Below are 15,211 nucleotides of genomic sequence, written 5' to 3'. Positions count from 1 at the left end.
AGCACTGAGGGCAAGGAGGATGAGATAGTCTTAGACTGTCAAGTGCTTGCCTTCATATGTCCCTCAAAGGAATCAAAAGAACATTCCTGGGGCTGGCCCCGTGGCCGAGTGGTTAAGTTCACGCGCTCCGCTGCAGGCGGCCCAGTGTTTCATTGGTTCGAATCCTGGGCGCAGACATGGCACTGCTCAGCAAACCACGCTGAGGCAGCGTCCCACATGCCACAACTGGAAGGACCTACAACTAAGAATATACAATTATGTACTGGGGGGCTTTGGGGAGAAAAAGGAAAAAAATAAAAATCTTTAAAAAAAAAAGAACATTCCCATCTCTCATGGTTGAATGTTCTCAACCCTGAGTATTTTACACAGTCTATTGTATAACATGCTCTAGATCATGGTTTCTTATCTTGAGTTATATTGACAGCACTTGTTTGAACATTTATTCTTCTGTGGACTGATTCTTCATTTCCTGGTAGGCTCCCTTCACGTCGGGGATGAGATCCTAGAAATCAATGGCACAAACGTGACTAACCACTCAGTGGACCAGCTGCAGAAGGCCATGGTGGGTATTTGCTACGCCATTGTCTTCATGAAGTGTGGGAGCCCCATTTAGTAAACTTCTAAAACAAGGCAAATAACCCAGAGTGTCTGTCTAGAAAGAACATTGGACTGGGTGTCAGAAGGCCTTGGTCTTTAATGGCAGCTCTGAATCCTTGCTCTGCTTCATTTTAGAATAAAAGAAATCTGTGATTTTGAGCAGATAAATTAACTTCTCTAAATCATTTGTAAAATGAAGATAGTCATCCATATTCTTATGTCATTGATTTGTTAAGAAGAGCGAATGGGATATTATAAATGAACAGTTGAGTGTGCTCTTTAGATTCAATTGATATTTGTCAAGCACCTACCATGTGCCAGGCATTGTGCTTGGTGTTTGTGCTGGCTGTCCCGTTTGCCCCTCCAGATTCTTCACCATCCTTCTCCACCCCTGCATACACACTAGAGACCATTCCTGTAATCAAAGCATTAAGGAACACATAGGGTGGTTGGGGGTAATTGGCCACTGCCGGCAGGAGCCACACCTTAGGTATTCAGCAGTAAGAAGCTAGGATACCAGCAGGGAACAAACCAGAGAACAGCACCTTGGGAAGAAGTGTCATTTGACCCAGAATGTGGTTTTTCACTTGAGACAGAGATGAAGAAACTAAACCTTGAAGAGTTTTCAAACTCACCCATGGTCACATGGCTGTTTAAGGATACACCTAGGATTTGCTTTAATCAAAAGTCCTCACCTAGACTTCTACTTCTGACCAAGATATAGTAACAGAGACCAGATTTACCCTGCCTCTTGAAATGACCCAAGTCTTAAATGTCCATGTACCTAAGAGCAGAGCTTCAAAATATTTGAAGCAAAAACTTGTAGAACTGTAAGAAGAAAAAGATAAATCCACAATTATACTCTGCAATTTCAATCTCTCAATAAGAGACAGTGCAAGTAGGCAGAAAATCAATGAGGATATAGAAGATGCAAACAACATTATAAACCAACAGCAGAATGCACATGGAACATTCTCAAAGATAGACCATATGCTAGGCCATAAAACAAACCTCAAGAGATTTAAAGGATTCAAATCATACAGAGTGTTGTCTGCCCACAATGAAATTAAATTTAGAAATCAGTGACAGAAAGGTATCTGGAAATCCCTAAATATTTGGAAATTAAACAACACACTTCTAGGCCACAGAAGAAATCACAAGGGAAATTAGAAAATTCCAGAATAGTGGAAATTTAGAGCATGAAACACCTATATTAGAAAACAAGAAGGGTCTCAATCTATGGCCTCAGCTTCCACCTTAAGAAACTAGAAAAAGGAGAACAAATGAAACCCAAAGCAAGCAGAAGAAAAGAAATAAACAATGAGAAATAGATTGCACAGGACCTTGGCAAATGAATGTGGAAGGTAGAGGGGTTTATAAAAGATAACTGAAGTAGGTTACTTGTAGAAATTGTGTGTGTGTATATTGACACAGTTGTATATGAACCAGTTGGAAGATGTGAGGGAACCAATTCATTACTTGGAAAACTGTTAAATAAAGAAAAAGAATAATATATTTGTCCTTTTTTTCCTATATGATCTCTACCACTAAGTAACCAGATAGTAAATGAGGAGAAGTTTTCTCTGTAGAAGTATTCCAGCTAATAAATGAAGGAGTGATGAAGTTGGTTAGAATATCACCATTTTGCAACTCCTGATGAATTAATGGACTAAGCATTGAGCAGCAGTAGCTGCTACTGTGACAAAAAAGACAGACAACCAGACATCATGTGCCTCCTGATAGAAAACATACCACTTCTGAAATCATCTTGCCAAAAAAATTGGACGTGAATCTGATCAAGCCTTTTTCTCAATTCAACTGCTGATTTATAGGAACTATAGAGGAGTGAGAATCGTGTCAGACCACAACATGCTGATGCAATCGGCAGAATCCACCTGTAAGAAACTCTAATAGGACCAACAACCCATTTCCTTCAACAGAGAAAAGACTAGAGAAGAAAACACTGTAGGAGGAAGGGGTAGATGAAAAGTGTCTTGAAAGACATATCAACGAGTTGCAGTGTGGACTTTGTTTGGATCCTGATGCTAACACACAGTGTAAAACCACACGCCCAGACCCATGGGGTGGTAATAGCTTCACTGCCATCCCTTGACCTTCACTCTTTGTAAATAGCTCCTTCATTCAACTATCTTCCCTACCCTCAGGAGCGGGTTCCCTGTTTCCTGCCTGCTTCCGGATTACCAGCTTGAGAAGGCTGGTTTGTTTCTCCACAGAGCAGGTTGCTTCTCACTAAGACTTTATGTGCATCAAGTGAACATTCAAAATTTGTGCTTCCTTTTGATTTATGTAAATTGACTGTAAAAGTTCATTTGTGTCACATGACAAAAGATACAATAAACAGTTGACTTGGAAAAATATTTGTTGTACATATAATAGTTATGGTAGACAGTTAACTCTAATATTTAAAGAGCTTCTAAACTTTATTATAAAAAGACAAACAACCAAATAGAAAACTGAACAAAAGATATAAGAAGAAAAAGCATATGGCTGGTAAGCTTTTGAAAAGATGTTCAACTTTAGTTTATGGTAATAAAATTATGAAATAAAGCAACCATGAGATACTTTCCACCCATCAGATTGGCAGAAATTTAAAAGGAATGTTGATGTAATTCTGGAAAGAATTTGGGGGGAAAGGGACTCTCATATATTCCTGGTGAGAGTGGAATTGCTGTTATCTTTTGGAAAAGTAATTTGAGGATAGCTATTAAAATGTTCTTACCCTTTGATTCTGCATTTCCACCATGGTATTCTAGTCTATAAAAATCACAGTGCAAATATATAAGGATATATGTTCAAGGATGTCTGTTGCAGCAAACTGTGAAAACACCTAGCAACAATTGACATGCCCAATAATGGGGGGGATGGCTGAGTAGAGATCGTCGTGTATCAACCTAGAAGTCTGTCCATGAAGTAATGCTAAATAAAACAAAGCAAATTAGAGAGTAATACATATATTCTAATCCCATTTTCGTTAAAAACAGAACAAAATACATACATATACATATGTATATATGTGTGTAAATATTTGCAAATGTTTTTGTTTGATATCTGTGTGCCACGGTTCATTTTAGGTACTTCTGGGCCCTTTTCGGGTCAAGTGTGGAGAGGAGGGAAAATCATTAGCCTTTTCTTCATTATTCTTTGTCCATCTCCATGTTGTTACAGTGGTTTATGGGGCACATGACACTTTTGTATTGAAGGAGGAATTGTCCTACAGAATTTCAAAGTGAAGATGGCTGTTGGAAAAGAAAAAACACGTAGGACTTTGAGAGGGGAAAAATGACTTTATGAAACCCCAGGTCATCCAATTAGTTTTTCTTACAATTTAATTTCCCTTTTCTTTTTTAACAGAAGGAAACCAAAGGAATGATTTCATTAAAAGTAATTCCCAACCAGCAAAGTCGTCTTCCTGCGCTACAGGTAAGTGGCACCATTCTCTCTGTTGTGATGATGGCAGGATTCATGCCCAGTGTTTGGTTCTTTGAGATTTGATTGAGGTCAAGTGATTCTGACTTTAAGGTCTAAATATCTCACAAGTGTAGCTGCTTGCTGCTCTCTGAACTAAACTAACATCCATTGCAAACAGGCAAGCCTTCTTTCTAACCACTGCCTGTTTGTAATGGATGTGAAAGGAAAGGTTAATCTCCTCTTTATTACAACGTCAGGAGGAAAATGGGCAAAGAGAATGTAAAGATCATTCACAGGAGGAAAAACACAAATAGGCATTGAGCATATGAAAAAATATCCAATCTTACCAGTCATCAAAGAAATGCAAAATAAAATGTGTGTGATACCAGTTTTCACCAAACGAATTGGCAAATATTTTTTAAAATAGTAATAGGGGCCTGCCCGGTGGCACAGCAGTTTAAGTTCGCACGTTCTGCTTCTTAGCGGCCTGGGGTTTGCCATTTCAGATCCCAGGTGCAGACGTGGAACCGCTTGGCAAAAGCCATGCTGTAGCAGGCATCCACGTATAAAGTAGAGGAAGATGGGCATGGATGTTAGCTCTGGGCCAGTCTTCCTCAGCAAAAAGAGGAGGATTGGCAGTAGTTAGCTCAGGGCTAATCTTCCTCAAAAATAAAATAAAATAAAATAAAACAGTAATAAGTAGACCCAGCGATTAACAGTGCCAAAGGAAAGAGTCTTAAGCACTTACTCAGAATTCATTGAGAGTCTACCATGTACAAATGACTTTGCTAGAAAATGGAGGTGATATAAAGAGAAATGGGTACATTCCCAGTCCATAGAGCTCCTCGTTGGTGGAGGAGAGAAATAGCTTGGACAGGGGGTTGGCAGATGAATGGGGAAGAGGGAGTTTTTTTAAAAAAGTAACTCTGAAGTTTCTATCGCAGGTTACTTCAAGTATGATGGTATAATTTTCTTTTTAAGTAAAGGTTTTAAATTGGCGTTTTGGTACATGTGGGCATGTATACAACAAAGTACACAAATCATAAGTATACAACTAGGTGAATTTTCGTAAACTGAACACACCCATGTGAGCAGCACCCAGCTCAAGAGACAAGACACGCCCAGCCCCCTAAGAACTCCCGTGCCAATTTCCAGTCACCACAACCGTGACTTCTAACACCAGAGACGAGTTTTGCCCCTTTTTGAAATTTATGTCAGTTGAATCATACACTGTGAATTCTCCTGTGTCTTATTTCATTCACACAGTATTGTGTCTGTGCTGTCACATGTAGCACCAGATGACTCCTTCCCATTCATCTGTTATGTGAGATACTGTGGAGGGACTTCTGGGTTGCCAGCTGTTTTGCTCTCACAGATAGTGCTGCTGTGAACCTCCTTGTCCCTGTGTTCAGTGGAGACCTCTGTGCATTGCTGATGAATTGGAGGGTATGGTCATCTTTGCTAGTTGTATCATGTTACATTCCCAACTGCACTGATGCAGATCCCAGTTGTTCCATAGCCTCACTGCTACTTAGAATTATCTGGGTTTCTTTTTTAATTTGGGTATTGTGGTGGTGGTATCACATTATGATTTTAATTTGCATTTCTCTGATGGCTAATGAGGGTGAGCTCCTGTTTATATATGTTTTTCTCCTTTTGGATGTCCTCTTTTGTAAAGTACCAGTTCAAGGCATTTTCTTACTGATTTGTAGGAGTTCCTTATATATTCTGGATAAGAGTCTTTTGTCTCTTCCTCTGTGGCTTGTGTTTTTATTTTCTTTGTGGTCCTGTTAAATGAGTTGGGAAATGCCATCTTTTTCTGTAATCTGTGTTTGTATGAGATTAGCCTTATTTCTTCAAGTAATGAAATAATGTTTGGAAAAATTTACCATAGAAGCCATCAGGGCCTGTATGTATGTGTGTGTTTGGGGGCGGGGTAGGAGGTTTTCAATAACAGGTTCAGATTCTTTAATAGATATATGAGTGTTCATATTTCAATTTCTTGTGCACTTTTGGTAAATTGTGTTTTTCAAGAGATTTGTCAAATGTATTTCTGTGAAATTGTTCATAATGTCTTATAACCTTTTAAACATCTCTAGTCTCTCTACTGATCTCTGCTAGGAGATTGTGTCTTCTCTGTTTTCTTAATCAGCCTTGCTAGGGGGTTCTCAATTTCATGAATCTTCGGAGAACCACTTTTGCCTTCGTTGATCCTCTAAACTTGATTTTCTGTTTCATCTGTTTCTCCTCTTTCTCATTTCTTTCCCTCTTTCTCTGGGTTGGATTTGCACCCCAAATCTTTGTAACAGAGGGAACCAGTATGAAATTCTGATATAGTTTCTCCCAGTCTTTTTTTCTATGTATAAATAGATACTTTTTTTTTAACATTTCAAGTATATGGGAGGTATTGTTTTTGTTTAATGATATTCTTATTTAATGTTGTATCAGCAGCATTTTCCAAGGGCATTAAACATTTTTCTACAAATTGATTTTTATAGTCATGTGGTACTATATTCAGTAGATGGCCATATTTAACTAATTCCCCATTCTTGGAAAATTAGGTTGTTTCCAATATTTCACTCTTATGAATAATGCTGTGGTGAACACACTTACCCATCATAACTGACAACTTCTCTGTAGAAGTGGATTGTGGGGTCAAGGGGTATCAACATTTTAAGACTTTGGCACATTCCTATTTATTTAACATACTCATAAAAATATTTTTCAGGGAAACACATGCATTTCAGATAGTAACTGCTTTGTACTCCAGGACAGACAACTTAGACCCAATAACCACAGACATGTGGACCCAGAAAGGCATTTTATGCTTTCTTGTTAGAAGATTCAGGCCTGACCCCTCTACAAACACAGCAGTGACCAGTTCCAGTCACCTCAGCATTCCGACTTCGCTCTGTTCTTGCCTCCCTGTTGTTCAGTTGATCCCGACCTGACTTATTTCCAGCAGAACTTTCTACAGACATGTGCTGCCGCTACAGTCCCCCTTGCCTTCTTTTTCAGATGTTCATGAGAGCGCAGTTTGACTATGATCCCAAAAAGGACAATCTGATCCCTTGCAAAGAGGCAGGACTGAAGTTTGTTACTGGGGACATTATCCAGATCATCAACAAGGATGACAGTAACTGGTGGCAAGGGCGGGTGGAAGGCTCCTCCAAGGAGTCAGCAGGATTGATCCCTTCTCCCGAGCTGCAGGAATGGTGAGCTGCTTTTGTACAGGTGGAATTTGCAGATGGAAGGGACCCAGCCCTGCCACAAATAATCACTTAGCTTCAGCAATCTACCATCTTGTGTAGTAGTTTCTGTTTCTCAACCAAGCTAACCTCTCAGTTTCCCTGGCATGATGGGTTGATGTGCTTGACTAGCAGACATTACAGGTAAAGGAGCCTAAATAGCTCTTCATTCATTTGTGGGCCTCTATTTTCCTCAAATGCTTTCCCTGTGCAAGTGACAGCACTGGCACTGGAGCCCTCCCTGGTCTCCTGCCTCCTAGGCCGATGCCCTTCTGAGAAGATATCTTCTGAGTCCTGTAGAAAACAGTCAAATTTTAAATGTGTCCTTTATGCAAATTAACGGGACATGGAAAAAATAATTCCTGTTCCCAAGTCAGACGGTTCACTGACTGCTTAGTACCATGTGGCCCTAGGAGTGGTAGAACAATCCTCCACGCAACACTTCTAAGTGATTCCACATGTAATGCTGGGTTGCAATGAGTATTTCTTTTAAAAAATGACATCAAATAGAAATATTAGAATTTATTTTGTGTAGTAATAGAAGGTATTGGTTTATGAAACTGTTGTTTTAGTTGTATATATGCTGTGTGTGTATGTGTGTTTTATAGGTGTCTATGTGAGTAATACAGGGTTGCAATATACAATGTATTTCTTATATTGATTTTGGGTCTTAAAAGTTCAGAAACCACTGCCCCAGAGAAAGTGAGTAGTTTGTGGGTTGCATTTGGAATCTGCTGAAAGGTACCGGATGCAGACTCCAGGAGACCAGGTTCACCTGTCTGACGGCAGCCTATGATGTGTGATACTCCAAATGGCATGACAGGCACTTTCCAGACATTCTATCCAGCTCCCACAGCTGAAAGAGAAAGAGAGACAGAGAGGCTGAGAGATCAAGAGTGGGGTCTCAGAGAGAGAGAGACACAGAGAGAGTGAGGGGCTGAGATGGGGGAGAGGATGAGTGTGAAAGGGGCAATGGTAGAGACATACAGGGGATGAGTGACTTGGGGAGGGTGTGAGAGAGGAGGCAGATGGGTCTGGAGGGTGAATGTAGAAGGGAAAGGGGGTTGCCAAGCCCTGTCTCAGCACAGGCCATTGACCCTGGGGCTTTTACACCGAGGATCTGCTGACGTCTTTGGTCATCTTTTCCCACTAGGCGAGTGGCAAGTGTGGCTCAGTCAGCTCCAAGCGAAGCCCCAAGCTGCAGCCCTTTTGGGAAGAAGAAGAAGTACAAAGACAAGTACCTGGCCAAGCACAGCTCGAGTAAGCTTCCTGGCCTCCTCTCTGCCATTTATTCTTGTTTTCTTTTGTTACATCGTCTTCCCAGGCTCACTGCCACTGGAGATGTCTCATCACTTTCACTCTCTCTCTAGTCTCTGGGGTTGCTCAGATCTTGCAGTTGGTCATGCTGATGGCACTGACACACTGAGAAGGGTCTGGAAGGCTGTTCATTTGGTTACCTGAGGGGTGAGGGTTATGAGCGGGTGTGAGCAGGCCACTAGTCTTCCTTTACATGTACTGATGGTACTGATGATGATGACTAGCATGTTTTCCTAAGAACTAATTCTGGCTTTGTTTTTTACCTACCATGGTTGGAAATATACTAAAATTATAAATGGGATCAAGTAGATTGTAGATAATCAATAATAATCTACCACTAAGCTATCATTTATTAAATGCCTCCATCCTGCTGTGAGCATTCTAGATAAAGACAGGAGCATGAGCAAATCACGGAACCTGAAATCGCCTGGCGTGTCGGGAGCCCACATGGAAGTAGACGTGGCTGGAGTATTGATTGGGGGGGTGCAAGAACGCATGCCAGAGAGAGAGGCCAGGGCCACGGCCTGAGGAGCCTCGTCCGCCCTCTGTAGTGTCTCTGTGGAGTCAGTGAAGGGTTTCAAGCAGGGGAATAATGGGATCAGCTTTTCATTTGCATCTATCTCTTTGGTATCAATGAAGAAAGAGGCACACTGTGGGAGGCAGAAGGGGCAGAGTGTCAGTACAAGACCTGGGTTTCCATCCTGAGCAGCTGGGTCGGTGATGGCGGCGCTGTTCCTGAGATAAGGGCCATTTTAGGCAGTACGGGGAAGTGACGGAGATAGTGTTGGAATTGCCGAGTTCTCAGTGTCTGGAGTCAAGGGGGTCATCAGGTCACTGAAACTGTGGAGAAGACAGAGAGTGAAAGGAAGAGGAGAGTATGGGGTCCAAAAAATTAGAGTCTGACTGACCAACAGAGCCATGTTGAGTTCAAATGGAGGAGTTGGGAAAGCCAAGAAACAGACCGAAAGGAACAGTGTCTGTGATCCTGAAGCGGCTTATTCTGATGTTCTAGTTCATCACGATTCTTTATCAGTACCTCCTGTAGCTGTCCTTGACAGTGTGCTAGCATGGACATTTGGTTGCAGCCATCATCATCCCTTGGTAAGAGTAGATTAAGTTTAGTTTGCCCGCAAAGATCGGCTCTGAGGCATGGAGTGGGGTTGTTAAGGGTCCCTTTGCTTCCCTGGCTCCTGCAGCCTATTACCTGCCAGAGTTCTCCTTTCAAAACCTAAGTGGGATCATGTCACTCCCTTGCATAAAACTCCCTCATCACAGTCTAAAGTCCTTCCTCCGCAACCTCCTGGCCTCGGCTGCCTTCACTCCCTGCTTATTAGGATGCAGCCAGGTTGGTGGGGTTTCACTTCTTTTCCCGCCTGGCTCTTTCCCACGTCACGGCCTGGACCACTGTTCTCCCCAGCTCTGGAAATGAACATTGCTTGGTTTTCTTTGTCTCTAGTTTTTGACCAGTTGGATGTTGTTTCCTATGAGGAAGTTGTCCGGCTCCCTGCCTTCAAGAGGAAGACCCTGGTGCTGATCGGTATCTTCTCATTGCTTTGCTCGTTTAAGTACATTTCTGTCCTTATTTTCCTGCCTGTTTCATATAACCTCCCTCCCTCCAAAAAAAAAGGCAGTGAGGAAGAAAAGAAAAAAAATGAGGTCTTCTCTTGGGTTCTCCATATAGAGCAGATTAAAGAATTTTCTGAGTCCTTACCATACAAGGGAAATTAAACCTTACAAGATTTTCAGCAACTGATTCTTTTAGGTCAGCTTTGGTGCTGGCAGATCCTAAACTGGGTTTTGTTCTTTGTCCATCTGTTTGGCAGTAGGAGTGTTCTAGTCCTATGCTGTTTTTTTTTAAGTACACATGTTAGAGTGCTGTTAAATAACATGGGAGGCCCTGAAAAGTATTTTAGTCATCCACATGATCCCTGGCCTTGAAGTGGAATGAGTCCTTGTCCCAATCCCAGGTCCATGACCTTGGCTCCAGTGGGTGGCTCACCTCCCTGTCTTTAAAGTTAAAACATTAGTTGGTTAGATGATCTGTTTGAGGGTTCTGGTGAAATTTCCAGCAAAAACACTGGCTTAAATTCAGTTCCATTAATTTTGGAGAGCTCAGTAAGGCAAATATCCTTAGAAAATAAACAGAAAACCCCATGCGTTAGCTGTTCTGAGTCCTGACCCTTAGGTCTTAGAAAGAGCTTCTTCCTTGAACTGGGACACAAGGGCCTGAGAGATGAAAACCCATATCCCATTCCTACTCCCATCCCCACCTTTGTCTTTGGGGAAAGAAATAGAAGGCTTCATCAGAATCTTGGCAACCCGGTTTCTCTCTTCTCAGCCTTTCTTCTCTCCCTACACAGGAGCCAGTGGGGTGGGCCGCAGCCATGTTAAGAACGCCCTGCTCAGCCAGAACCCGGAGAAGTTCGCATACCCTGTCCCGTGTAAGTAGCTCTGGGGGCCTCAGAGGGCAAGTGAGATACCATAGGAATCTTTTTTTTGTGATTTTACTTTTAAGTGTTTGATTATAAAAATAAAACAATTTGGAAAGATGTAAATTTGTGCTTATAATCGCTCCAACTAACAAAGTAACTAGGTTGTTTTCTTATAGTTCTCTTCTGTGCTGTTTGTCTACATAACAGAAGCCGTAGTAAACATTTTTATCCTGCTTTTAAAAGTTAAAGTAATATGTTATTAAAAACTTATATTACTTTTTTCATTGTACTTTATATTTTAAACATTTTCTCATGTGCCTAAATCACTTCGAGAATTCTCTTCCATTCCACTGAGTGGCTGTACTGTAATTTCCTCAGGTCTCTCACTATTATTTGACATCTAGGCTGCCTCTAATTTTCATGAAATGTTTTTTAAATCAAAGCAGTGTTCAGAAAAGGCATAGTCTCGGCAGCAGTCCCTTTAGATAGGAGGGAAGTTGGATAACGTCCATCCCCAGCAGTGGATCTGTGTAGTATGATTGTATATGTTCCTGGGAAGAGATACTGCTGATCAAAGTCAAAAACCGATTCTAAACCTGATGTTAGTACTTTTTGGTTCCTTGCTTCTCCATTTTTCCTTTAGGGACATAGTGACACACTGGAGGCAGAAAGCAGATGCCCCTTGGTTGAGGAGTGAGTGAAGTCTGGAAGTAGAAATAACCCGTACAGGCTCGTTCATCATCAATAAGTTTGAATGAGAAGGGAGATAGAAAAAGAGGGTGAGAGGTCAAAGAAGAGTCATTGTTTAGTAAGATGGAAAGAAAGAGATGTGTGTATGGCTGTGGATGGAGGAGAAGGAGCCCATTGAGAGAGACAAGCAGATGATGTGGAAAACAAGGGAGGTGTTCAGTGAAGGTGGAAAGCAGGAGAGGTCTATGGGGGAGGGGTGGGGAGGATTGTTTCTCAATATCTGGGGCATATTTTACTCAGAGGACAATTTATATGAGGAATAGCAAACGTTGTGACTTAAGGACATAAGTTTAAACCAAACCAAAGGATTCTTCCCAAGCTATGAAAAGGAAACTTTAAATATACTTCCAAGAAATCCTGACTATAGCCCATAGATCTGTTTTAAAAATATTTCCAGGGACCAGCCCTGTGGCCTAGTGGTTAAGTTCAATGTGCTTCACTTCAGCAGCCCAGGTTTGGTTCCTGGGCGCAGACCTATACCACTTCTCGGTGGCCATGCTGTGGCAGCAACCCACATACAAAATAGAGGAACTGGCACAGATGTTAGCTCAAGGACAATCTTCTTCAGCAAAACAAACAAACAAAATTTCCTACTGTCATTTCTCCATTTCTGAGCTTCAGTAATCCTGGTGTTGGTGGTTGAGAGATGTAACTTCATATAGGGAAAATGATGATGGGAATATTCTACGTTGGGCTTTGCTTCTTTAAAGTTAAACGTGTTCTGGATGGACAGCAGATTTCCTGGTCTGCATCATCATCTATCATCAGCCATTCAGGATCCCATGGGAGAAACCCCTCTATTAAACTCTGCACCAATGGCAGTTAGGCTTTCAGTACAGACACCATGGTCTAAGCCCTTAGGAGATGGCCAGGACCCCGAGTTTGTCAGGGATTTGGTTTCTTGTGCACAGATACAACACGGCCACCGAAGAAGAGTGAGGAAGATGGGAAGGAGTACCACTTCATCTCCACGGAGGAGATGACGAGGAGCATCTCTGCCAATGAGTTCTTGGAGTTTGGCAGCTACCAGGGCAACATGTTTGGCACCAAATTTGAAACAGTGCACCAGATTCATAAGCAGGACAAGATTGCCATCCTTGACATCGAGCCCCAGGTGGGTAGACATTGAAAGGCAGAAGTGGATGATGAAGAGGTGCTCAGGTTTGCTTCATATCCTTTCAGTGGGGTCACCTGGAACAAGAACAGTAGCACTGGAAACAATGGAAATAGGATTGGACTTGGTGAAGCCCAAAGATGCTTATTAGAAGGAATCCAGCATGACAGCTAACTCTTTTTTTTCTCTTTTCTTCTTCCTCCCCTTCCTTTTCTCTAGACCCTGAAGATTGTTCGGACAGCAGAACTTTCACCTTTCATCGTGTTTATTGCACCGACTGACCAGGGCACTCAGGTGGGAAAGAGTGGTTTGTGTGGGGTGGGTGGGGGTTCACTGTCCCGGCCTCTCCAGACTGGGACAGCCATCTATATCATTGGCTGGAGTACTGGCTGGAGCTCAGCTTCAGCTTGTAACCAAATCTCCCATGAGCCTCCTGGCTACTGTTGTCCTCCTTCCTGTAAGGCCGAGAAGCCAAAGGGCATGTGCACATTTGATTCACTCAGCAGAGTTATTAAACCACTAGCTAGGCCAGTGCCCATGCTAGGTAACGGGGACAAAACAAATCAGACATAGTCATTCTAGAAGTGCTCAGGGTCCAGTGGCAGAGATGGACAATTAGACATATCCTGACACTGGTGCCACACAGGCTCAAGTAGGGCAAGCAGGGGGAACTGTGAAGGACAGAGGTAGCACTGAACCCACACTGGGGTGTGGTATGGCTGTGGGGAGAGAGGGAGAGGAAGGAGGCCAGGAATATATTGAAAAGTCTCCCCTTGCTCCCCACTTCCCAGTTGCTCCCTGCTCCACACCCACCCAATGCGCACTTTGCAGCACCCTGCTTTCTCACTGAACACAATGGAGATCTTTCCATATCAGTGTGTAGAGCTTCTTCAATCTTAGTAGGTGCATGCTGTCCCATTGCATGTATGTAGCATAATTATTTAGTTTCACCATTCCCTTCTTGATGGCTGTTTGGGTTGTTTTAAAACTTTATTATAAATAATACTGCAATCAATGGCTCTGTACATATGGCATTTCACGTGTGCAAACAAATCTGTAGGCTCCATTCTAGGCAGAATTGCTGGGTGCAAGGATGTGTGCATTGGGAATTCGGAACTCAGAGTGATTATCTGGGAGAGTGCCTGCTTCTTTGTGCCAGGAGCATGTGATCCAGTTTTCTTTTTGGCCAATCTCAGTATGTTTTTGGTGGGTTATTGGCCTTTTTCTTATTGATTTCTAGAAACTCTCTATTAGGGTAATTAGCCCTTTGTGATATCAGTTGCAAATTTTTCCCAATTTGGCATTTCTTTTGGTGTGTATTGCTATGCATTTTTACTTTTATGGAGTTAAATTGTCAGTCTTTCCATGGCCCCTGGTCCTGAAATTGCAGCTCTGGTGGTTGCTGAAATGACTCTCCATGTTCAGAGAGAGAAACTGGGAGATGTTGGTCAAGTCCATGTCATCTTGATGTAGCTACTGGACTTCCAGACAGCTGATTATCTATAATTGTGGTTAGTTTCAGATCCTGAGAATTGCAGTGTTCTTAATTGATTGCCTCTCCACGCCCTACTCTTAACATTCACCAGCAAGGTCTTCAGGGTTTGTCTGGTGATTCGGAGCTGGGCAATGGTCACAATCGACACCTGCTTAAAACCTGTCCCTGGCCGCTCAGGCTGGGCATGCTGTGGCTTGCTTCATCCGTGGCTCTTTTGCTCTTCTTTGCAGACAGAAGCCCTGCAGCAGCTGCAGAAGGACTCTGAGGCCATCCGCAGCCAGTATGCTCACTACTTTGACCTCTCACTCATCAATAATGGCGTTGATGAAACCCTTAAGAAATTGCAAGAAGCCTTTGACCAGGCATGCACTTCTCCACAGTGGGTGCCTGTCTCCTGGGTTTACTAAGCTTGCAGGATGGGGGAACTACTGTATGCCCCTCTCCAGCATTTGGAACTCCATTCGCCTTGCTGTAAGACAAACAGGGTCACTCCAGCTAGTTTTGTGTCAGCTTCCAGCTCTCTACAACTATCCTAATTAGGCCAGTGGGTGTCAGTCCTGTTCAAGCTCCTGAGGGGCTGGGCTCTGATTTTCCTAACACTGGGCATTTCATTTGTCTTTACCTTGAGGAAAGCATTTTTAACTGCAACTCTCTAAAATGCCAAAATGAAGTCGCTGTGCAATAGGATGATGTCCGCTCTAGGGAAACCCTCAAAAGCAATAAAAACGCTGTATTAAAATGTCAATGACTTTGTAACCGAGTACTTATCTGTGCTACAAGCCTTTGCAAAGGGAAAGGTCTCCTGATTTAAGCCCCTGGAGGATGGGCA

The 15,211-nt window shown here is 42.5% G+C and overlaps 1 protein-coding gene across 1 annotated transcript in view; it reads left to right on the top strand.

Annotated features, from left to right (window-relative positions):
• Window positions 1-15,127, top strand: part of MPP1 (MAGUK p55 scaffold protein 1) — a 31,609-nt gene extending 16,482 nt beyond the window's left edge. Inside the window, exons 4-12 of the mRNA XM_044764203.2 lie at window positions 477-562; window positions 3,970-4,038; window positions 7,045-7,241; window positions 8,428-8,534; window positions 10,048-10,128; window positions 10,952-11,032; window positions 12,685-12,887; window positions 13,107-13,181; window positions 14,613-15,127. Of these exons, the coding sequence (XP_044620138.2) occupies window positions 477-562; window positions 3,970-4,038; window positions 7,045-7,241; window positions 8,428-8,534; window positions 10,048-10,128; window positions 10,952-11,032; window positions 12,685-12,887; window positions 13,107-13,181; window positions 14,613-14,789 (1,076 nt within the window). The 3' untranslated portion in view covers window positions 14,790-15,127. The remainder of the gene's footprint in view (window positions 1-476; window positions 563-3,969; window positions 4,039-7,044; window positions 7,242-8,427; window positions 8,535-10,047; window positions 10,129-10,951; window positions 11,033-12,684; window positions 12,888-13,106; window positions 13,182-14,612) is intronic.
• The last annotated feature ends 84 nt before the right edge of the window (window positions 15,128-15,211 follow it).

This window comes from Equus asinus, chromosome X (assembly GCF_041296235.1).
Source record: "Equus asinus isolate D_3611 breed Donkey chromosome X, EquAss-T2T_v2, whole genome shotgun sequence".
Taxonomy (NCBI): domain Eukaryota; kingdom Metazoa; phylum Chordata; class Mammalia; order Perissodactyla; family Equidae; genus Equus; species Equus asinus.
Note: the sequence above shows the minus strand (reverse complement) of the source record. Positions and strands in the feature narration are given on the sequence as shown.